Below are 20622 nucleotides of genomic sequence, written 5' to 3'. Positions count from 1 at the left end.
ACCTCAGATGCCCTCCTGCTTCTTTCCATATGTCCCAATTTATTTTGGAATGGCAGTGGGGTCTTGAATCAATGAGGTATATTAATAATGGAAAATTATTAATTTTCCCTCTCCCCTGCCTGCCATGGGATTTGACATTCTCACCTTGAGAATCTATAATACAGACAAAGATAGAAGAAACCTCGTTTGGCTCACCACATTATTATCCCCAGATCCCCCAAATATTAGCTTAATAAATAGAGTAATCAAGTAAGCTTCTGGTGTGGAGGAATGAGAACTATCTCCCACATTATCATTACTAATTATGGGTATCTTCTACTAATGGTCATAAACTCAGCAGTTCTGTAGTTGGCTGGATTCACATTAAGGAAATGTAGTCATTTTAACCAACCTAACCACTAGGATCATGTTTCTTAGGAGACCATATCCTGCCCTCCCCCCATTTACATTTATTTATTTTTATCTAACTGTGTATAACAGCAAGTATTTTCCAGAATGGTATTTTAAAAATTAATAAAAATAGAAATGAAACTACATGGCATTTGTTAAAGGGTAATAAAATAACTTCAGTCAATTGGCTGGTTCTACACCAGATTTCTTTAAATAGTAATGAAATCATTGCTTTAAAAAAAAAATCCATCATTATTAAAATAAAAAAAAAAAAGTTGCCTCAGCCTCCGCCAAAATTAGATTTGTAAGTTGCTGGTCATTCCTATAATTAAATCTATGTCACAAATTTGCAAGAAAAATGGTCACTGTGACTAATGCATTTACTTGCCACACAAGTCCTGTCAGATGACACAGACAGAGCTTAAACAGAGTAAGGTTTCTATACATTTTTATTAAGTAACAAAGACCATTTTTAATCACAGCACTTCAAACACTAGTCTGCTTTAGAAACAAACCCAAATGTAGCTACAGCAGGGTTCTCCTTGCCAGCATCATAACTTATTTACCTCTGCAAACATGTTTGGCTCACATGCATACCGCTCTTCTGGACAAATGTTACATGGGAAAGAACTCTGACAAAGAAACAATAACATGTTCAGGTTGCTAGACTCCCTGGTTAGGACCTTTCTTCTTTTGACCTCCCCAGATGGTTCTAATTCACCTCTGATGAAATGACTAAGAGATGACTTTAGAGAGAACAGTGCTGAGCAAAGTGGAAGTCAAAGCAAGATGACATAAAGGACACATGAGCAAAGAAGTAGTGACGAGACCTTCTCTCTTTTCAAAAACTCTTTTCAATCTTTTAGATTGCAGGAAGAGGCTGTTTTGGGTTTGGGACCAGTACTAATTTTACTTTATTATCAAAAAGAGGACAGGCTATGAGCTCAGAGACTTATGAAGGCAGCAGTTTAGCTACCAATTAACAATAGTTTTTTTTTTTCCATTTGATTTAATTTCAGTGACCTTCTATTCATGACAAAATCGTTTTATGTGTTGATGTCAAGTTTCACTTTTTAAAAAATATTTATTTTTGAGAGATAGAGACAGAGCGAGAGCGGGGGAGGGACAGAGAGAGAGAGGGAGACACAGAATCCAAAGCAGGCTCCAGGCTCTGAGCTGTCAGCACAAAGCCCGAGCCCTCGAACCACAAGCCCATAAGATCATGATCCAAGCCAAAGTGGAATGCTTAACCAACTGAGCCATCCAGGTGCCCCAAGTTTTACTTTTTAAAAAAGTTAAATTTTAAAAGTGAGTTTTAGACACCCCAGTCTGGCTCAGTCAGCGGGGTGTGCAACTCTCAATCTTGGAGTTGTGGGTTCAAGCCCCACTTTAGATGTAGAAAGAACTCAAAAAAAAAAAAAAACTTTAAGTGGGTTTTAACTTAATACAAATAACATATTGACACGGCAAAGGTCATAAAAAGTGCCTGAAATTTGGAAGACATTGCTTTGAAGGCAGTTCTTGTCTTCCCTCTTTTTAAAATCTTTTATTGTTATTTTCTTCACATATTTGCTTCAGTGTCTAGGAGAGTGCCTTGAATAATGGACTCTGAGTATATGTGTGTTAATTTTATATCCTACCTTCCTATTTTGTCCCATACTAATAAATAACCCAACTGCATCTTTTTAAAGAATAAGTAGTCTGTTCTTAGCAATTCAGCTTTTATAACATTCATTTGCCCAAAAAGGTGATTCAATGAAATATATAGCATAACGATGGGCTCTATTTTATCAAGGGAGAAACCTACTTCCCATTGTCTGAACAGAGTTCATAAGGTATTTTAAAACCCAAAATAGGTTATTTTAAATTCTAGTTTTATCAAGTCCTTAGCAGTAAGGAACGAACTTGAGATAACATTCTATAAGGTGGTACTGAAAAGTGTTTAATTGTCTGCTCTGGAATGTAAGCTCAATGAAAATAAAAGCCTGTTTTATAAAAAAAGTCATGAACTTTTGGGGGAAAACCAAAATCACAACTGAGTAATTTGGGTTGGTCAGGATTTTAAGCAAACAAAGAAAAAAAAAATCAGCGTAGTTTCCAGTGTTACACAAAATGAGTATTCCACAAACATAAACAAAACTAGAAATTGACATTCTAGATTTAGGCGAAAGGAAAGCTAATGTAACAGTTGAGTCTTCTCTGGTTACAACACTTAACCCTCTTCATTAATATTTGAGATTCTTGCTCTGATTTTTAAAAAGCAATCAATGAATAACAAAGTAAATGTGCTTCCTCTCTGACCATGCTAAGTGTGGCTTACTACATTTTTGTATAAGAAAGCAAGAATAAAACAGGTGGTAAACACATATCCTGAGTTATTAAAACATGTCATTTGTGTTTGGAATTTCCTTTCTTCAAGCAACTTTAAGAGTATCATTTAACTATTCAAATCTTACTACAAAGCTGGGTAGTAATGGCAGACCAGCCAAAGCTGAGAGGGAAGGCAGAACAACAATAGAGTAAGGGAAGAAAAATATATTCTGGCTAGTTATTCAGCTTAAGGCAAGGAGTTCCTTTTAACCCCTATTTGTTTTAGAATAGCTTCTGCTCATTCCCGTAATGAGCAGAATTACTTTAAAAGAATTATTTTAAAAGAATTACATAAAATCAACCCATTTCTTTATACTTTAAATGAAGAGATTTAGAGAGTAAATAATAACTCTTACAGATATTTTTTAGACTTGGTGCTATACATTCACAAAGATGATTTAATTTTGCTTATAACTCTTTGCTAATGTTTCAGAATCCTTACATTTATGAATTGCTATGATGTCATATAACACAGTTATTAGAAACTCAATTTGGCATGATCAGCTTTGTCACTCACCAAGGTTTCCTCAGGAATTACCAAACTCCCTCAAGAGTTACCAAAAATAATAAAATAGGCTGAGGAGTCTGAAAGGCAAAAGCTCTACCTTTTCCTGTCAAACTTTAACCTATAATTCTTGAAGACATGGAACCATTCAATTTAGCCCCCAAACCAAAAATGCCAAAACTCTAACAAATCATGTGATCAGATTTTTTCCAACACAGTTAAATCTTTTTAAACTAAAGAGAGGATTTTTCGATTGCAATTGTTTTAAAAGTTGCCAATATCTATTTTTTAATCTTTCTTTTGATGAGGAAGCAGCACATGAGATGGTTGAACTTGAAATGCCTGATGTTATATAGAAAAAATATATATATACATATATATATATATATATTCTTTTTACAACAATTTAGTTATTCAGAGAGGTGGCTATCAAATTTTATTAAAATCTCATCAACTGAGAAAACTTAAAACAGTTATTATACCTCACAATTATTGTAAACAGAACAATTTAAATGAGAGGAGGAGATAATGACATTAACTTCTTAACTTAAAGCAATCCTCTGTGGCATGATTTTAAAATATGCTCTTGGTCTGAAATTTATGTAAATTGAATTCATCTATCATTGGTTATTACCAGCCTAGCTACATTAGAAAAAAACAAAACACAGTTTTCTGTAACAATTAGTTCTTAAAAACACTGTGTTTTAATTAGACCTGGGACATTATTAAACTAGCTATAAATATGTACAGTATTTTATGGGGTATACCCAGATGTCTAAAAATCAACAAAAATGCCCTCAGAGTTCTTTCTTTAAAAATTCATCTAAAAAAAAAGGCTTTCATTCAAAGTTTTAATGGAATCTGAAGTAAATGCCCTTTTTAGATTCTATTTACGTAACTACAAAAGAAATGGTCACTTATAACTAGAGAATAATCAGAGAACAATCATTAGTCAGAGATAACCAATTCTTCATTTTATGGATGTCCATGGCCATGCCAAAAAAAAAAATTCATGGATGAGCTTGGAAAAAACTTAGATCATACAAATATTTTATATAGATTATCCCATTTAATGCTCACCACAACTATATAGTTTAGGTACTATCTACTCCATTTTATATATAAGGAAGGTTATGTGATTAGGCTAGTAATTCAGTCAAATGAAGATTTAAGCCATTCTGATTCCAGAAACCATAGTACTACCCCTCCTCCTAAATTTTAAGAGTAAGTGAATATTTTTCATTTATAAAGAGAATTCCAAAAACACTGTAACAAGTACTATCCTTTACGAATTACGAAATAAGAAACAAGTGTTGGTGAGGATGTGGAGAAACAGGAAGGTTTGTAAACTGTTGGTGGGAATGCAACCTAGTGCAGCCACTGTGGAGAACAGTATGGACTTTCCTCACAAGGTTAAAAATAGAACTACTGTACAATCCAGTAATCACGCTACTGGGTATTTACCTAAAGAATAAAAAAACATTAATTCAAAGAGATACACGCACCCCTATGTTTATAGCAGCATCATTTATAATAGCCAAATTATGGAAGCAGCCCAAGTATCCAGTCCAAGATCGACTGACCGATCTACAACGGAATATTATTCAGCCGTTAAAAAGCATGAAATCCCACCATCTGCAACAACATGGATGGAGCTAGAGATTATTATGCTAAGTGAAATAAGTCGGTCACAGAAAGACAAATACCATATTATTTCATTCACATTTGGAATTGAAGAAACAAAACAAACGAGCAAAGGGAAAAAAAAAAGAGAGACAAACCAAGAAACAGATTCTTAATTATAAAGAACAAACTGATGGTTACCAGAGGTGTGGTGGGTGGGGAGATAGGTTAAATAGGTGATGGGGATTAAGGAGGGTACTTGTAATGAGCACCGGGTGATGTACAGAATTGTTGAATCACTATATCGTAAGCCTGAAAATAATACAACAGCATAGTGTAGGCCCGAAAATAATATATAAGTATGTTAACTATACAAGAATTAAAAAAAAAAAAACTCGATAAAATTTTTAAGTAAATTAAGTGAAAAATGAAAAAAAAAGAATAACAAACTAAAACATGAAGATTACAATTCAGAATTTCCTTCCTCTAAAATAAGTCCTTTTCCCAAGCCCAAATCAAACACCAACTTCTCCCTGAAGCCTTCTCATATCATTCAACTGAGATTAATCTTTTCTGACCTCTTGGCAATTGCTGTACACTGCTCACATGAAGAAAGTGCTAGCTCCCTTTTAATACTTATTCTCTTCTTTCTTAGTAACAGAAATCCAATTTTTAGCTCTTAGCAACCTGCCACATGTCCCAACCTCTCCAGTGGCTAAGTAGGATTGCTTGAGTAAGTTCTGCAATAAGATATGACTGCAAGTATGATGTTGGAATTCTAGGAATGCAAATTAAACAAAGCAAACTTAGATTTTAGGAGAGCTCTGTGCTTTCCCAGGATAAAGACTTTACTAACCAGGTATCTTTTTTGGCTGGAGCTCCAGCAGCTGTCTTGGACCATGAGGTAAGCTTGAGGAAGGAAAGTGCAGGCTGTGGAGGATGGAGGAGAAAGATAGGTATATCCATCCACAATGAGACCATGAAGCCACCATGCAACACTTGGACAGCCTCCTTCCAGATTTTACATAGTAGAAATATAAACTTCTATCCTGTATGCCACAATTATTATTTTTTCTGTTAAATAATCTGGAACTAATTCTAATGGATTTAGTCCAGACTCATACATAGTTCATAATCCAATTTGTTCATAATCCACAGTTCGTAATCCATAATTGTAACTACGGGGGCGGGGGGGAAGAAATAGAATTATAATTTCTTATAACACTGGAACAAAATATCTCCAGTCATAATTTGCATTCTCAAACCCTTTCTGGTAACTTTTAACTTTGAGAAAGAAAGGGGGTAACAGGGGCTCCTGGGTGGCTCAGTCGGTTAAGCAAATGACTCTTGGTTTTGGCTCACGTCATGATCTCATGATTCGTGAGCTGGAGCCCTGCATCGGGCTCTGCGCTGACAGCGCGGAGCCTGCTTGGGATTATGTCTCCCTTTCTCTCTGCCCCTCCCCTGCTCGCTCTCTATCTCTGTCTGTCAAAAATAAAAAATAAACATTTTTCAAAAAGCGGGTAACAGAGGGGGAAGGAAATATGGAAAAAGACACTTCTGCCTCTGCCATCACTCATGCCAGTTCTCCTCCTTTCTTCTCTACTAGCTAAATCCTACCATACTTCAAGGACCAACTCAGCAAAATGGCTTCTGTCTGACTTTCCAATTCAGAGTGCCTATGGCCTGTGCCATTTCACAGTCCTACATCATCTAGTAACATCTTTGGTTTGACCTGTTAACTTTTACATTGTATTTTTCTGTGAGTCATATCCACAACACAGTGGGACCCACATCATGTATCTTGCACCCTCCACGGCTATCAGAAAACCATCTCTGTGTAGTAGGAGATCACTAAGTACTTTTGATTAGTTGAATTAAAATAAAAAAAGAGGAAAAAGAGCAGAAGACTAACGAGTGAGAATGCACAACTTCTTAGAAGTGCAAGAGTAGAATAAAGATCCTAAAGAGTCCCTAGAACAGGTATTACTTTCCTGGACCTTATCAAATAATCAGGCCTGGGAGAACACATATTCCGATATGTTCACTGTTCACACAATCAGTGCAAAACTCAAAACTATACTTAGTGAGCTTGTCCTCCAACTAAGGGACGGTGTATTTAAGTATTTTAGTTACTTAGACAATTGCCTCAAACTTATTTTCTCAATTACTGTAGATGTTTAAAGAGTAAGAGATTCAGCTTAGAAGTCATGCTTTGGTAGTGGATGTATATGATTCCAAACTATATAAAAAATCTGGCTTCCAGCAAGATCATATTTTACAGATATTATTTTGTCAATTGTGACAAATAATGAAAAATAATACTTAGATGAAAAAAACGATTTAACAAAATACTACTGAGTCTGGAACAAGTAGCTCAAGAGCTCATTTCCATTAAATAGACACTATTAACTCTCTTCTAAAACCCAATAATACGACATCAGAAATAACATTACTACTTCTTTAAAAATAAGGTCTACTCTAAGCATAAATTTTGCAGAAGCTACATCATTTAAAGTTCTAGAACATCGGGACCTTCAAAGCTGTGTAGCACTACATAGAATTAACATCATGTAACAACACGTTTAAAAGCTCCAGCTACATTCAGATGCATACAGTAGTGACATAAAGAGCATTTTAAACAGAAGTAACTGATATTTTGCCTAGACTCGTGAACTATTTTATACCCTCCTGATTTTATTCTCAATTATTTGCAAATCACTGTACTTCATATCTGTTCATGAACTATGGACCTAAAAACACAATATTCTAATTTATTTTCATGAATTTGGCAAAGTTTTAGGGAGGGCATAAATAAAAGTAATTAACAGAAAACTCAGTTTCTTTCTCATTCTTTCATAAAACAAACCAAGTCTTTGTTATATCATTATTTAAAAAACGATTGAAAACGCTACAACAGAATCGTCCTTAGAATTCTATTAGCTCTACTTATGAACACTGAACTATTTTCTAACCTTTATACCATTTATAGTTCACATGTCAAAAAAATATTGCATTTTCCTCCAAATTACTCATTAATTATTTCCTCATTTCAAATTTTTTTCACACAGATTTCTCAGAAGTATCCATGACAGTAGCTTCTTTGACAGTGAAATGAACAAAATAAATGACATGTCAACAAGTAAATTAGCATTCCCTTTCTGACCAGCTGGGTCATGTTTCCTTTTCAAAATCCTTAGTCCCATGATACAAAATAATAATAATCTAAAAGACCTCATTAAATGATCAATATATTGACATAACTTCTATAAGGAGATACACAGTGTTTTAATTGATTCTTGAATCCATTAAATGGAATATTAAACCCAAGCCTCCAAATTATAATGTAAGAGAACATTTCCTTTACTTATTAACTAATTTCTTCAGGGTATGGTTAACGGCACATAAAAAGATTCAAAAACTTTTATATTTAATCCAATAGTAAAAAAAGTCCCAATTTTCACTAAATCTTTCATATAAACAACATCACAACAAAAGTTATTATAGACAAGTTAAACCATATTTACTTACCAAAAAACTTCCAAAGGCTGAATTAAATATTGCAGCTGCCTATAAAGAAAATAAATAGGGGGAAAAACTCACTGAAAGTAAATAGGAAAAAGAAAAGCAAAGATTATCATTCTCCCATCCCCCACTATTCAAAACCCTAAAACATTGACTCTATAAAGCAAAGTTAGTCACTGCTTACAAAAATTGCCAGTGGCCTGTACTTTACTAAGATAGATGAGCTGCAGCTTAGGAATTCATAAATAATGGGTCTCAAAAGCAAGCAGAAAAGACTTGCCAGGAGATGTTTTGAACCTATATGACACTACCAAAGAATCATCACCAATAGTAAACTGAAATCTTGTTATTGGTTTTGTTAGTTGACCTAAAACAGAGGTTGATATATTTGTTAAAAAAATTTTTTTTCATGTTACCGGGCAAAGAAAAACCAGAATTGTAAAGCAAACATTAACTACTCTGCATCAGGGAGCATATGTCTTACGAGCTACACCCACCAAGTGAGATCTGTTGTTCCCATACAACACACATTAGAATGTGAACAATGCTGCTAAGACGATGTACCATTAATGCTAAAGGAGAAACAAGCAAGAAAAACTTCCACTTGGTGTTCAAAATTCAAAGAAGAAACATTTGACTTTGCGCTTACCTAAACATCCAGGGATTACATAGTAGATGTGATACAGTTCTTAACTTTAAATCAATCACTATATTCCATGAAGCTACACCTGAATCCTGAAAGCTTCTCACATTACCCAAAAAGGATAAAAACTTGTATAACATCCAATCTGATGGGGGAAAAAGGAGAGAGAAAGAAAAAATAATAAAAGGCAAAAGGAAGGGTAGAGAAAACCTATTGACATCTCCTGTAGATCAAGAGCAGAATTAAATTAATCATCATGGACATTAGCAGCCACGTCGTAGTAAGAAAAGGATGTCAGTTTAGCAAGTTTGAATAAAGTCCAAAGCCAGGCTAAGAGCTGTAGCTGAAAATGCCTTCTGCTCCAGAAGAAGATGCAATGAGAGTGCATGGGTAATGAGATCCCTGGCTCCAGAGAGCTTAGCTCTCCTATTCAAGTTCATAATTAATTCAAAGCTTTGATAATTTCATTAGATTTCTTCTTTGCTGGCCCTATCAATAAAAGATGGCACTGGACCAGAGCTCCTCTGTGGCATAAACATAGGCACAGGCACAGACCAAGGAAACCTTTGCTTCCTGACAGGGACAATGGCATATGGTGTTCCGTGTTGTACAGGGAGTAGTGGAAAAAAAAACTTTGGCTAAATAAAACATTACAGATGACAACTGTAAACTATGGCAACATATTTAACCCATCTTCCTGGAATTCCATTATGGATGATTCAGGAGAAACTTGTGTGTGTGGAGAAAAATAAGTAAAACTATATAAATAAATGAGTCGTAGTGAGATCAACTGGAAACACTGCCTTCCTTCCTACAAAAGAAATGCACCTTCCCCACAACCACCGTTTATTTCTAGACCCTATTTTGTGCTTAAAATGGATTGATCTCTTTAGTAAAGGAATGAGGTATTCTGCTTTGAGCTTCTCTCTTCCAAATGTGTTTCTTTCGTGTTCACCAACCTTATTCAAGGTAACTAACGGTTTTGGCTAGTATTTAAAAACAAGCAAACAAAAAAATCAAAAACAAACAAACAAAAACACATGGATTGTTAGAAGTAAAAAGACTCAGAAGTCAAAGTAAAATAAATCAACTACCAGTCATCAGATCAAATTACCATTTTCCCACTCCAACCAATTCTTTTTAACCCAAACACAAGCAATATATTGTATGTGGATTGGCATTTTATAAAATAATGGCGATGACAGTGACGTGCTGTCTTAGGCACCCGAAGATGCTGCAAGCCAACTTCTTAGTTGTTCTTCTGCTGGTGCTGGTGCTGATGCATTTGAACCCACCTATCCTGTCACTTGGTGCTCCCATGCAATGAGCTCTGGCATTCATTTGTGAAACAGCTAATTTGTGATCCAAGGAATACTCTGCATTCTGGGTATCTCAAGAACCATGTGAAATTGGACACTGAACCAAGGATCTTGAGCTCAATAGTGACAAATAATCAACCTAATAGTTGACTTAATTCTACTCTTGCAGCATATAAAGGAATTATGTTTTCCAGAGTCCCAAAGAGTGATGATAAATATTTAGAGAGTGTTTCACTCATACATAAAAGGCATATATGTCTTTAGACTTAAGGAGGAATTTCCAGCTCTTCAGCACGATGTACAAGGCCTTCCATGAATAGGTCTCTGTCCATCTTATTTCTTGCCTCCAATTTTATATCCCGACAATACTAAACCACTTGTGATTCCTCAAACTCATTGTGCTGTTTCTTACCACCTTGCTCCCTGGCCTAGAATGCCCTTCCCTCTTCCTCCACCTAGGTAACTCCCACTTATATTAGCAACTCCTTCCAAGCAGCTTTCAATCACCTCCTCCAACACACATATATCCTCACTTCTAAGTGGACTGAGTGTCTCCACACCTGCTGCCACAACATCCTGAGCATACCTCTGCCATGGCAATTGTTACACCATTGAAATAACCTATCTATTTACATGCCTCCTGGCCTTCCTAGAAACTAGAGTCTTCTGAGGAAGGAATCTGATGAAGCTCATCTTAAGCACCTACATGTTTATCTGCTGAATTGCTGAAATAAGTAAGATTTCCAGAAATGTCTAAAGTCTACCTCTTCTGCTAAGTTTTCCTATATGTTTGGCAGAATACAAGGATTGGCAGAAGACTGGATCTGACACCTGGCTCCAAGCCAAGCAAAAGCAATGACAGATCAAGACTTCAGTCTCAACCCAATACAAGCATCTCTTTCACAATATCTTGTTTTATTTCCTTTAGCCTCCCTATTTCCTTTAGCCTTTACCTAACTGTTATATACAGTTACATAAATATGCTTAAATAAACAATGTTTTAAAATTTACTACTGCTATGTAACAATAGAGTTAGTGAAATAAAATCTAGAATTACCAAGGAATACTCTGCAGCCATCACACTTCAACAAAGCAGGAAAGAATATCCAATGGGAAAAAGACAGTCTCTTCAGTAAATGGTGTTGGGAAACTGGACATGGACATGCACTTTCTTACACCATATGCAAAAAATAAAGTCAAAATGGATGAAAGACCTAAATGTAAGACAGGCAACCATCAGAATCCTAAAGGAAACAACAGGCCACAACCTCGTTGACCTCAGCTGCAGAAACTTCTTACTAGACATGTCTAAAGGCAAGGGAGACAAAAGCAAAAATGAACTACTGGGACCTCATCAAAATAAAAAGCTTCTGCACAGTGAAGGAAACAATCAGCAAAACTAAAAGGCAACAGACGGAATGGGAGAAGATATTTGCAAATGACATCAAACAAAGGGTTAGTATCCAAAACCTGTAAAGAACATATTAAACTCAACACCCAAAAACCAAATAATCCAGTGAAGAAATGAACAGACATGGATAGACATTTTTCCAAAGAAGACATCCAGATGGCTAATAGACACATGAAAAGATGCTCAACATCATACATCACCAGGGAAATACGAATCAAAACTACAATGAGATATTACCTCACACCTGTCAGAATGGCAAAATTAACAACTCAGGAAACAACAGATGTTGGCGAGGATGCGGAGAAAGGGGAACTCTTTTGCACTATTGGTGGGAATGCAAAGTGGCACAGCCACTCTGGAGAATACTATGGAGATTCCTCAAAAAATTAAAAATAGTACTACCCTATGACCCAGCAATTGCACTACAAGGTATTTACTCAAAGGATACAAAAATGCTGATTCAAAGGGGCACATGCGCCCTAATGTTTATAGCAGCACTATCAACAATAGCCAAAGTATGGAAAGAGCCCAAATGTCCATCGACTGATGAATGGATAAAGAAGATGTGGTATATATATACAAGGGAATATTACTCTGCAATCAAAAAGAATGAAAGCTTGCCATTTGCAACATGGATGGAGCTAGAGTGTATTATGCTAAGTGAAATAAGTCAGTCAGAGAAAGACAAATACCATATGATTTAACTCATATGTGGAATAAGAAACAAAACAGATGAACCTAGGGGAAGGGAAGGAAAAATAAGATAAAAACAGAGAGGGAAGAAAACCAGACGAGAACTTTAAATACAGAGAACAAACTGAGGGTTGCTGGAGGGGTGCTGGCTGGGGAGATGAGCTACATGGGTGATGGGCATTGAGGAGGGCACTTGCTGGGATGAGCACTGGGTGTTATATGTAAGTGATGAATCACTAAATTCTACTCCTGAAACCATTATTACACCATATGTTAACTTCTTTACATTCAAAAAAAAAAAAAAAAAGATGATCTGCATATACCAATATGAAAGCTGGCTAAGATATTTAAAGTGAAAAAGCAAGCTTCAAAATTATGTATAATTCTTTTAACTTTTTTTCCCCCCATACCATCAAGCAATTCTCTGATACCAGTTAGGTGCCCTACAATTCAACTCAAATCTGCTACTTTCTACCTTAAGCTAGTGTCAGATCCCACAGGTTAAGGATTCAGTCCCACAAGACCGTTCCCATTTCAGATGTTAATCACAAAGGCCAGGTTGTCACCTGTGCTTCTGACGCACTGGCTATAAATTGGAGGTTCCCACACCGTATCCTCGAGTTTGATTACTTTGCTAGAGCAGCTCACAGAACTCAGGAAACGGTTTTATTCACTCCATTGCCACTTTATTATGAAAAGACTATACAGGAACAGACAGATGAAAGAGGTGCATAGAGCAAGGTATGGGGAAAGGGCACGGGGCTTCCCAGCTCTCTCCAGGTGTGGCACACTCTCAGCACCTCCACATGTTCACCAACACGGAAGCTCTCCGAACCGGTCCTTAGGGGTTTTACGGAGGCTCCATTTAAGAGGTATGATTGATTAAATCATTGGCAGTTGCTGATTGAACTCTATCTCCGGCCCCTTTCTCCTCCCTAGAGGTGTGGAAGCAGAACCAAAAATTCCAATCCTTTAATCAGCTGTTTGGTTCCCCTGGCAACAAGCCTTATCCTTAGGTGAGCTGGGGGCTTTCCAAAAGTTACCTCATTAACGTAACAAAAGACTCTTAGGATATGATTCCTCTCTCCTACCTTCTAGAAGCCATACCTGAAAGGATTCACTGATTTTTAAATGTAGCATTTCATTTGTTATTATTGCTTTTGCTAGAAACGACTTAAATACCCATTTCCTGTCTATAATGCTCTATTACAACAAGAATTTTACCTAACTGGTACAAGATCATGTCCTCAGTGCCTAGAACAGCACCTGGCTTATAGCAGACCGTCAATAAATATTACTGAATCAAATGATGAATGAATGAATGAATACTTATGCAAACTGAATGCCCTGCACAGTAATGTTTTCATTTTTAACTCATGAGTCCTATCTGTAAAGTGTATACCTTGGCGCAATTACTTTGATGGATAATTAAAACAAGACTAGCTGGAAAAAAGTTCATATAAGTGTTTTTTTAATACTGAGTAGACTTTCTTTATATCACATATTTTTAGATACTATATTGCTTTTAGTATCTACCCAATTTTACCTAATATCTGTTATTTTATATGTTGTATAACATGTCTTTTTAAAAAAAAATTTTTAATGTTTATTTATTTTTGACAGAGCATGGGCAGGGGAGGGGCAGAGAGAGGGGGAGACACAGAATCCGAAGCAGGCTCCAGGCTCCGAGCTGTCAGCACAGAGCCCGACGCGGGGCTCAAACTCACAGACCGCGAGATCATGACCTGAGCCGAAGTCGGACGCTCAACCGACTGAGCCACCCAGGTGCCCCAATATAACATGTCTTTATTAAATTATTTTGGTAAATTGAGTAAGTTCAAGAACAAATTCATTTCCTTATAACCTACTTGAAATAAAAAGGTAATTAAAAAAAAAACTGAAAATAATGGGGACAGAGAGTCCTCTAACTCATAAAAGCAAACTCTGCCACAGCCGAATGCCTTTAAATGTTATGAAGTTCTACCTTACAGTAAGCCTGAAACCTTTACCATCTGTTATGGCGGTGCCCTGACAGTGTCCCATGCTCTGGAGTTACACAAATATGTAGTCTTTTTTTTTTTTTTTAAATGATTGCACTTCAGATATATGAACACTGCTGAGTCCTACCCAAGTCTCCCCCAAGTCTCCTCTTATGACGCTATGTCTAAAATTTTCATAATGCTGGTCCAACAGCCCTCTTTTTCCTTCCATCATCAATCCACTAAATAAAGAAATGAAATGCATTGTTCGCATTGGGTGTTAATGATCTATTGCAAGTTAATTTCTGAAACTTCCGGTTTCCACTGTTGCATACCCTGCTTCCCCAGTCAACATAATCAGAAATGTTTACCAAAATGTTAAAATGGGACACTTACGGTTGTCTCAGAATTTCCAATAATGCACCAAACTAAAGAGAATACGTGGCAAGCACCGCACTATTCCTACAGTAAAGATACCAGACATAGACATATAGTACCCACGAAAAGACATGAAAACCAGGCCAGGGACCATTTCACATGCAGGCTGTATAAAAAAAAAGACTAGAAATTCTAGAAGGGATTGATAAAAAGGAAATCTGCAGGAGTAAGAGGGTATTTGGACTTTTCCTTTAGAGGAGAAAGCCGACCTGCGGCCCCATGCAGGATGTTTACAGGGGAGAAAGCAGTCACCAGCAGAGGGCACTGTGTGAGAGTTCTCGGAACCTCATGGTTAATTCCCTAGAACTCGGGAGGAGAATAAGGCTGTGTAATGAGCAGGAAACAGGCACTTGCTTCCAGAATAGAAACAGCAAAGTTGGGGAGGCTGCCTAGAACAGACCACAATGGTGGGACAGAGAGAGAGTAAGCAACTGGGCAAAGTGTACTTCAACTCTGTGATGGGATCAGGTTCTGTCAATTCCATATGGGCCAAATACATGCCTCAGAGGACTGCCATCAAATGTTAACTCTTTTTGAGAAAAGCAGAACAGCAGGCTTCAAGGGCGAGGAGTCCCTGGCAATAAGGGGCTGAGGGGATATGTTCTGAAGCAGGAGCTGGAGGTACAGTCTGAAGAACTCCCTCCCTTAACCTGTCCAGCAAAAAGACATAGCTTGTGGGTATCCACCATGACACAGGGCACTAAGGGCCGGATAACATCAACACCAGTAAAGTAAGACTGTCCCCCACACTGTAATGCATTTGTTCTATTCACCCTGACCCTAAAGAAGCCGGAAGTAGGGAGGGTGAGAAGGTAAAAAAAAAAAAAAAAAAAAAAAAAAAGGTAACAGACCATGCTCTCTTCTCTACTGGTCCTGCCTCTACTATTTTTATATTTTTATCATATATGTATACATTCATTAAGGAAAAAAGTACAATGTTTTGTGTTTTTAAAACACAGGTTAGGCCTAAATTGGGAAAGAAGGGAGTATGGAGTTTTAAGCTAGACTGCCCTAAATTAAATACTAACATGTAAATGCTAATTACTACACATATGACTATTTTTGCAACTAAAAGTGACCAGAAAACCGTGAGATCTGCCAGGGATGCTGCCAAAGGAGAGAGGAGGGGTGGGGAATAGGAGTATGTAAGATGGCATTTCGCACACACAATCCTTAAGTTCCCACCACTCAATACGGAGATTAAAATAACAACACAACATCTTCAATGTAAAGCTGAGCTAAAAGAAAACAAGAAAAGTCAGGTACTAGACACATGGAGGCTGGGCAAAAGCAGAGTGGTAAAGCAGGAGAGGCGATGCTGCACCCTCCCGGACAACAGGCCTATGTCCTGGGCCCTGGGCCCTGGAAGCAACAAGTAGCACAGCTTCTACCTGCAGAAGGTGACAAGTGGAGTGGAGGCACCTGTAGCAAGCAGACAGACAGAACCTTGGAAGGACTGCCCCACTACCACAAGGGCACCTTGACAACTCTACTTACAAAATCAAGAAAATAACACAAGGCCTGCTGCGTCCACGGTGTGCACAGAACTGCACTGCCCCTACCATCTGATTCAAGAATCCCAAATTAAAGACTAATTCAAGAAAGCAAAAGACGGGGGGCACTTGAGCGGTTCAGTCGGTTGAGCGTCCAACTTCAGCTCAGGTCATGATCTCATAGTTCGTGGGTTTGAGCCCCACTTCGGGCTCTCTGCTGTCGGCACAGAACCTACTTCGGATCCTCTGTCCCCCTCTCTCTCTGCCCTGCCTCCACTCATTCTCTCCATCTCTCTCTCTCTTACTCAAAAATGAATAAACATTTATTAAAAAAAGAAAGAAAAGAAAAGAAAAGAAAAGAAAAGAAAAGAAAAGAAAAGAAAAGAAAAGAAAAGACAAAATCAATGAAAGATCAGTAGAACCCCTAAGGCCTTAGCAAATGCAAACTTCTCTTTGGAGTCACTTCAACAATCCAGAACACAGTGGATTCCCACTTGAAACAACCCCTACTGAACAGAAGTTTAAAATACAAAATTACAAATGTGAGAAAGCTGAACATGACAACAGCACCATTACAAAGCAGTTAGGAAAGGAGGAGAAACAGTATTTCATAATATACTAAGAAAAGAAAATACTACATGAATTAAACGCCTAGAGCTGGAAAGCAATACTTGAAAACATCTAGCAAAAAATGAAACTATCTTTATGCCTTCAAAAAAGGAAACAATTGTGGTTTGTTTGTTTTTTTTTAATAAGACACAAAAAGGACACATGAGAAAGGAAAAGCTAGGGTTGCCATGCAACAAAGTTCTGGACAATGAGATATAAATTGATACATGCATGCTTCATGGTGGGGGTTAGGGAGGTTAGTTTCTGGCGCTGTCCTTCTTCCTTCTTCCTGCCTAGAGCAGTGAAAGCTGGCATCCAGAAGAGAAAGACCAATAGCAGTGCAGAGACAGCCACTCTAATGTCATCGAGCCACAGAACAAATGCCAGCAACCCCCACCTCCAGGCATCTTAATATATGAGAAAATAAGTCTCTGCTTGTTTAAGCTACTTGTAGTCTGATTTTCCATTACCTGAAGTCTAACTGATACAATAATGTTCCTAAATAAGGCAGAAAATAATAAAGGACTAATTGGGCAGGTTAGATAAATCAAAAATGCTTCCTCTAAGATATAAGTTTGAGTAGGCATATTCAGTTTTATTTAGCATAATGTCTTATTCCCATCGCATATAGCACAGCACATTATTGGGGGAAAAAAGAAAAAGAAAGCAAGAAAAGGAAAAGAAAATTGACTACCAGTGATGAATCAAAGCTGTATTGTCCTGCCCTGGAAAAGTTCCTCAATTATGTGAATTTATATCACTCCAAGCTCTGATTCACAAGAATATAGTATTTTTAATGTATAGTATTTTTAATATTTTAATTTTTACTTAAATTTAAATTTTTATTTAATATTTATTTCCTTTCCAAGCACAGGTTCAGTTGAAAAAACATAAAGACATCAAATATTGAGTTCCAATCCTTGGTCTTTTATTAAACACAGAAACACAAAATATTTTCTTTTTACTTGTATTTTGCAGAGTGCTATAGAAGTGCTAAGAAGAAGAAGAAGAAGAAGAAGAAGAAGAAGAAGAAGAAAGGAAGGAAAAATGAAAGAAAGAAAGAAAGAAAGAAAGAAAAGAAAGAGAAAGAATTAGGAAAAGTTTATCCCATTTGCTTTAAAAGCCAATTGTATTTGGCTTTCTGAGAAGCACCTTAGTTGCTAGGGCTAACTATTTAATTACCACTATTTTCACTGTATATATCTTACAACAAGTAAAACTGAGTTATACATTTCTATATTACATTTAAGTATTATTGAACCATACCACGGAAAACTAAATATCTGGGACATCAATTAAAATATGAATTTATACACCATGCTCAACATTAAAGGGACACTCTTCATTTTATTCCCTTATTTATGTTACTGCACTAAATGAAGACTATAGAACTACTACAAGGCATTCACCAATTTAAAGAAAGATTACTTTTAGAACATGTACCATTAAAATTCACCATCTTAACAACCATTTTAATTCTTTGTTTCAAAAACATTGCAGGAATGAACAGAAGTTCATATAAATGCAGGTTGCTAGTAAATGCATCCAGCTGCTTTTCTCAGAGTAAGCTACATTTCTTGCCTGCTTCTACAGGTTCACTTCTTGCTACCAATGGAAAAAAAAATTATTTAATATCCTTAATCTTGAGGTGAATGGGGGGGTGGCTATTCTTGTTTGTAACTATTCATCTCAATTCAGGCAAGGAAAAAATATATTCAAGTTCCTGTTTCTGGGTGCTAAATTGAATCAGGTGTCCTCTCCTCTTAAGAAAATTAAGTTGCTTTTGTGCAAGAGTGTTTTAATGAGAACAGAGCCCGCCGACAGTGATAAATGGGAATGACACCAGAGAGAGCATGTAAGCAGGACAATATGTGCATGTTACAGTCTTACAGCCTATTTTTCACTGACTATTCTGAATGACTTCGCTGTTTCTTAAGGGGCCTATTAATCTCAAATTTAGTTATTACACAACGTTTATTTGAACATATATTCTGCCGATGATGACAGTTAATAAAGGAAATCTTTCACAAGCTGTATTTTTACATATTGTTCCAACTACAGCTCCCAGTCATTTGATGGTATTGATGGAATAACCTACATTGTGCTGAGGCTTTTAAAAAAAAGGCACATATATTCAGATTCCTTTCTAAGCACATGGGGACTCTTAAATAACCGTTAAAATGCATACAAAAAAATCCTTCTACAAAATGGTAAAAGTAAAAGGATACCTTAACTGCTCAACAAAAAATATTTAATATGAAAACTGACCCTTCTAGGAAAAACCAGACACCTTTTAACACTTTTAAAGCTTGGGTGCATAATACGCAATAGTTCTTGCATAGCAACCTAACATTTTCACAATATGCATGGAATAGAGGAGGGAAGACAAAATCAATTTTCTTGAGGTGCAAAAAGAATCAAGTAACATAGCTGCTTTGATTCTCTTCTTGGTATGCTTTTTTCATAAAATGCCACATACTTAAAATAGTGGTGATCCTGTATTTCTTATTTTCGGTAGGATACTTAAAGGCTAATGAATATTACTTTAACATTTTCCTAAAAATATATTTATTAGCTCAAATAACTTCACCAGTTCAGACTGTAATGATTGCTCCAGGAGAAATTTGTTACTTTAAGTATAGCTGCTTCATAATAACACCTAATTATATTAGTAGGAAATATTTATGCCAGTTCAAGATTTTTAAACCAGCCTCATAATTGAGATGAATATATACTTAATCAAACACTTGCAATTTCATCCTCCTGAAATCTCAGTCTTTGAAGGTATTCAATTTCAATGAAGTCAGAATTTTCAACTGGTAAGGGCCCTTAGATACTATGAAAATCCCTTTAGAAATGAAGAAATAGAACTCTAGAGAAATAAAAGGATCCTTCCCAAAGTCATATTGGCTAGTGGCAAGGCCAGAGTAGAACTCATCCCCAGACATTCCCTGTACCCTATTACACTCAACGCTGTCTATTTCACATATTTTTTAACAGATATTTATAAATATGTAATATAAAAGGGCATATACCCAAACACTAACAGTGGTTATGCTGGGGTAATAGGATTATGGATTTTTTCCTGCTTTGTGATTTTCCTTGATTTTCAAGATTTTTTCACTGATTATGTATTTATTAGAAAAAAGCATACAATAAATGTAATATTATTCACAACAAACATTTTCGAGGTTCTCTCTTTAATCTTTAGGCAAACCTTAATGCTATGTACATATTAGGTGCTCAATGTCTGACTAAAAATTGAATGAAATTGAGGAGAATACCAAGAAAAAACCACCTAGACTTACTTGCTATAATAACACAGAATGCTTAGGAGCAAACTGTGTATATAATTCAGATTACCAACTATTAAATTGAAAATATATATTATTTATTTAATAATAGCTTATTAAGCACCTGTAAATTTCTAAGAAAAAGCTGAATAAAACTGACTTAAAATATTCTGTACTACTTGACATTATATCTTTTTTAAAATTCCAATTCTCAATATCCCTGAAGTTTAATTGTTCTTATCTTTTGGGTTTCCTATGTCCCGCTAAAAAGGAATAAAATAAATGCTCCTTTAATTTATTCAACACAAATTTATTAATTTATTACTCTAAG

General features: G+C 36.3%; 1 protein-coding gene across 3 annotated transcripts in view; it reads right to left on the bottom strand.

The window, feature by feature from the left end:
- The window catches only part of SLC10A7 (solute carrier family 10 member 7), a 249420-nt gene that overhangs the window by 165366 nt on the left and 63432 nt on the right, over window positions 1-20622 (bottom strand). The window contains exon 5 of one of the 3 annotated variants that reach the window (XM_007091757.3): window positions 8420-8458. The exons of the other annotated variants lie outside the window; for them this stretch is intronic. Within the exon in view, the coding sequence (XP_007091819.1) occupies window positions 8420-8458 (39 nt within the window). The remainder of the gene's footprint in view (window positions 1-8419; window positions 8459-20622) is intronic. 3 annotated transcript variants of the gene reach the window in all.

The sequence above is a fragment of the Panthera tigris genome, chromosome B1 (genome assembly GCF_018350195.1).
Source record: "Panthera tigris isolate Pti1 chromosome B1, P.tigris_Pti1_mat1.1, whole genome shotgun sequence".
In the NCBI taxonomy this organism is placed as follows: domain Eukaryota; kingdom Metazoa; phylum Chordata; class Mammalia; order Carnivora; family Felidae; genus Panthera; species Panthera tigris.
The sequence above is the reverse complement of the archived record's forward strand: the minus strand, read 5'-3'. Positions and strand labels throughout refer to the sequence as shown.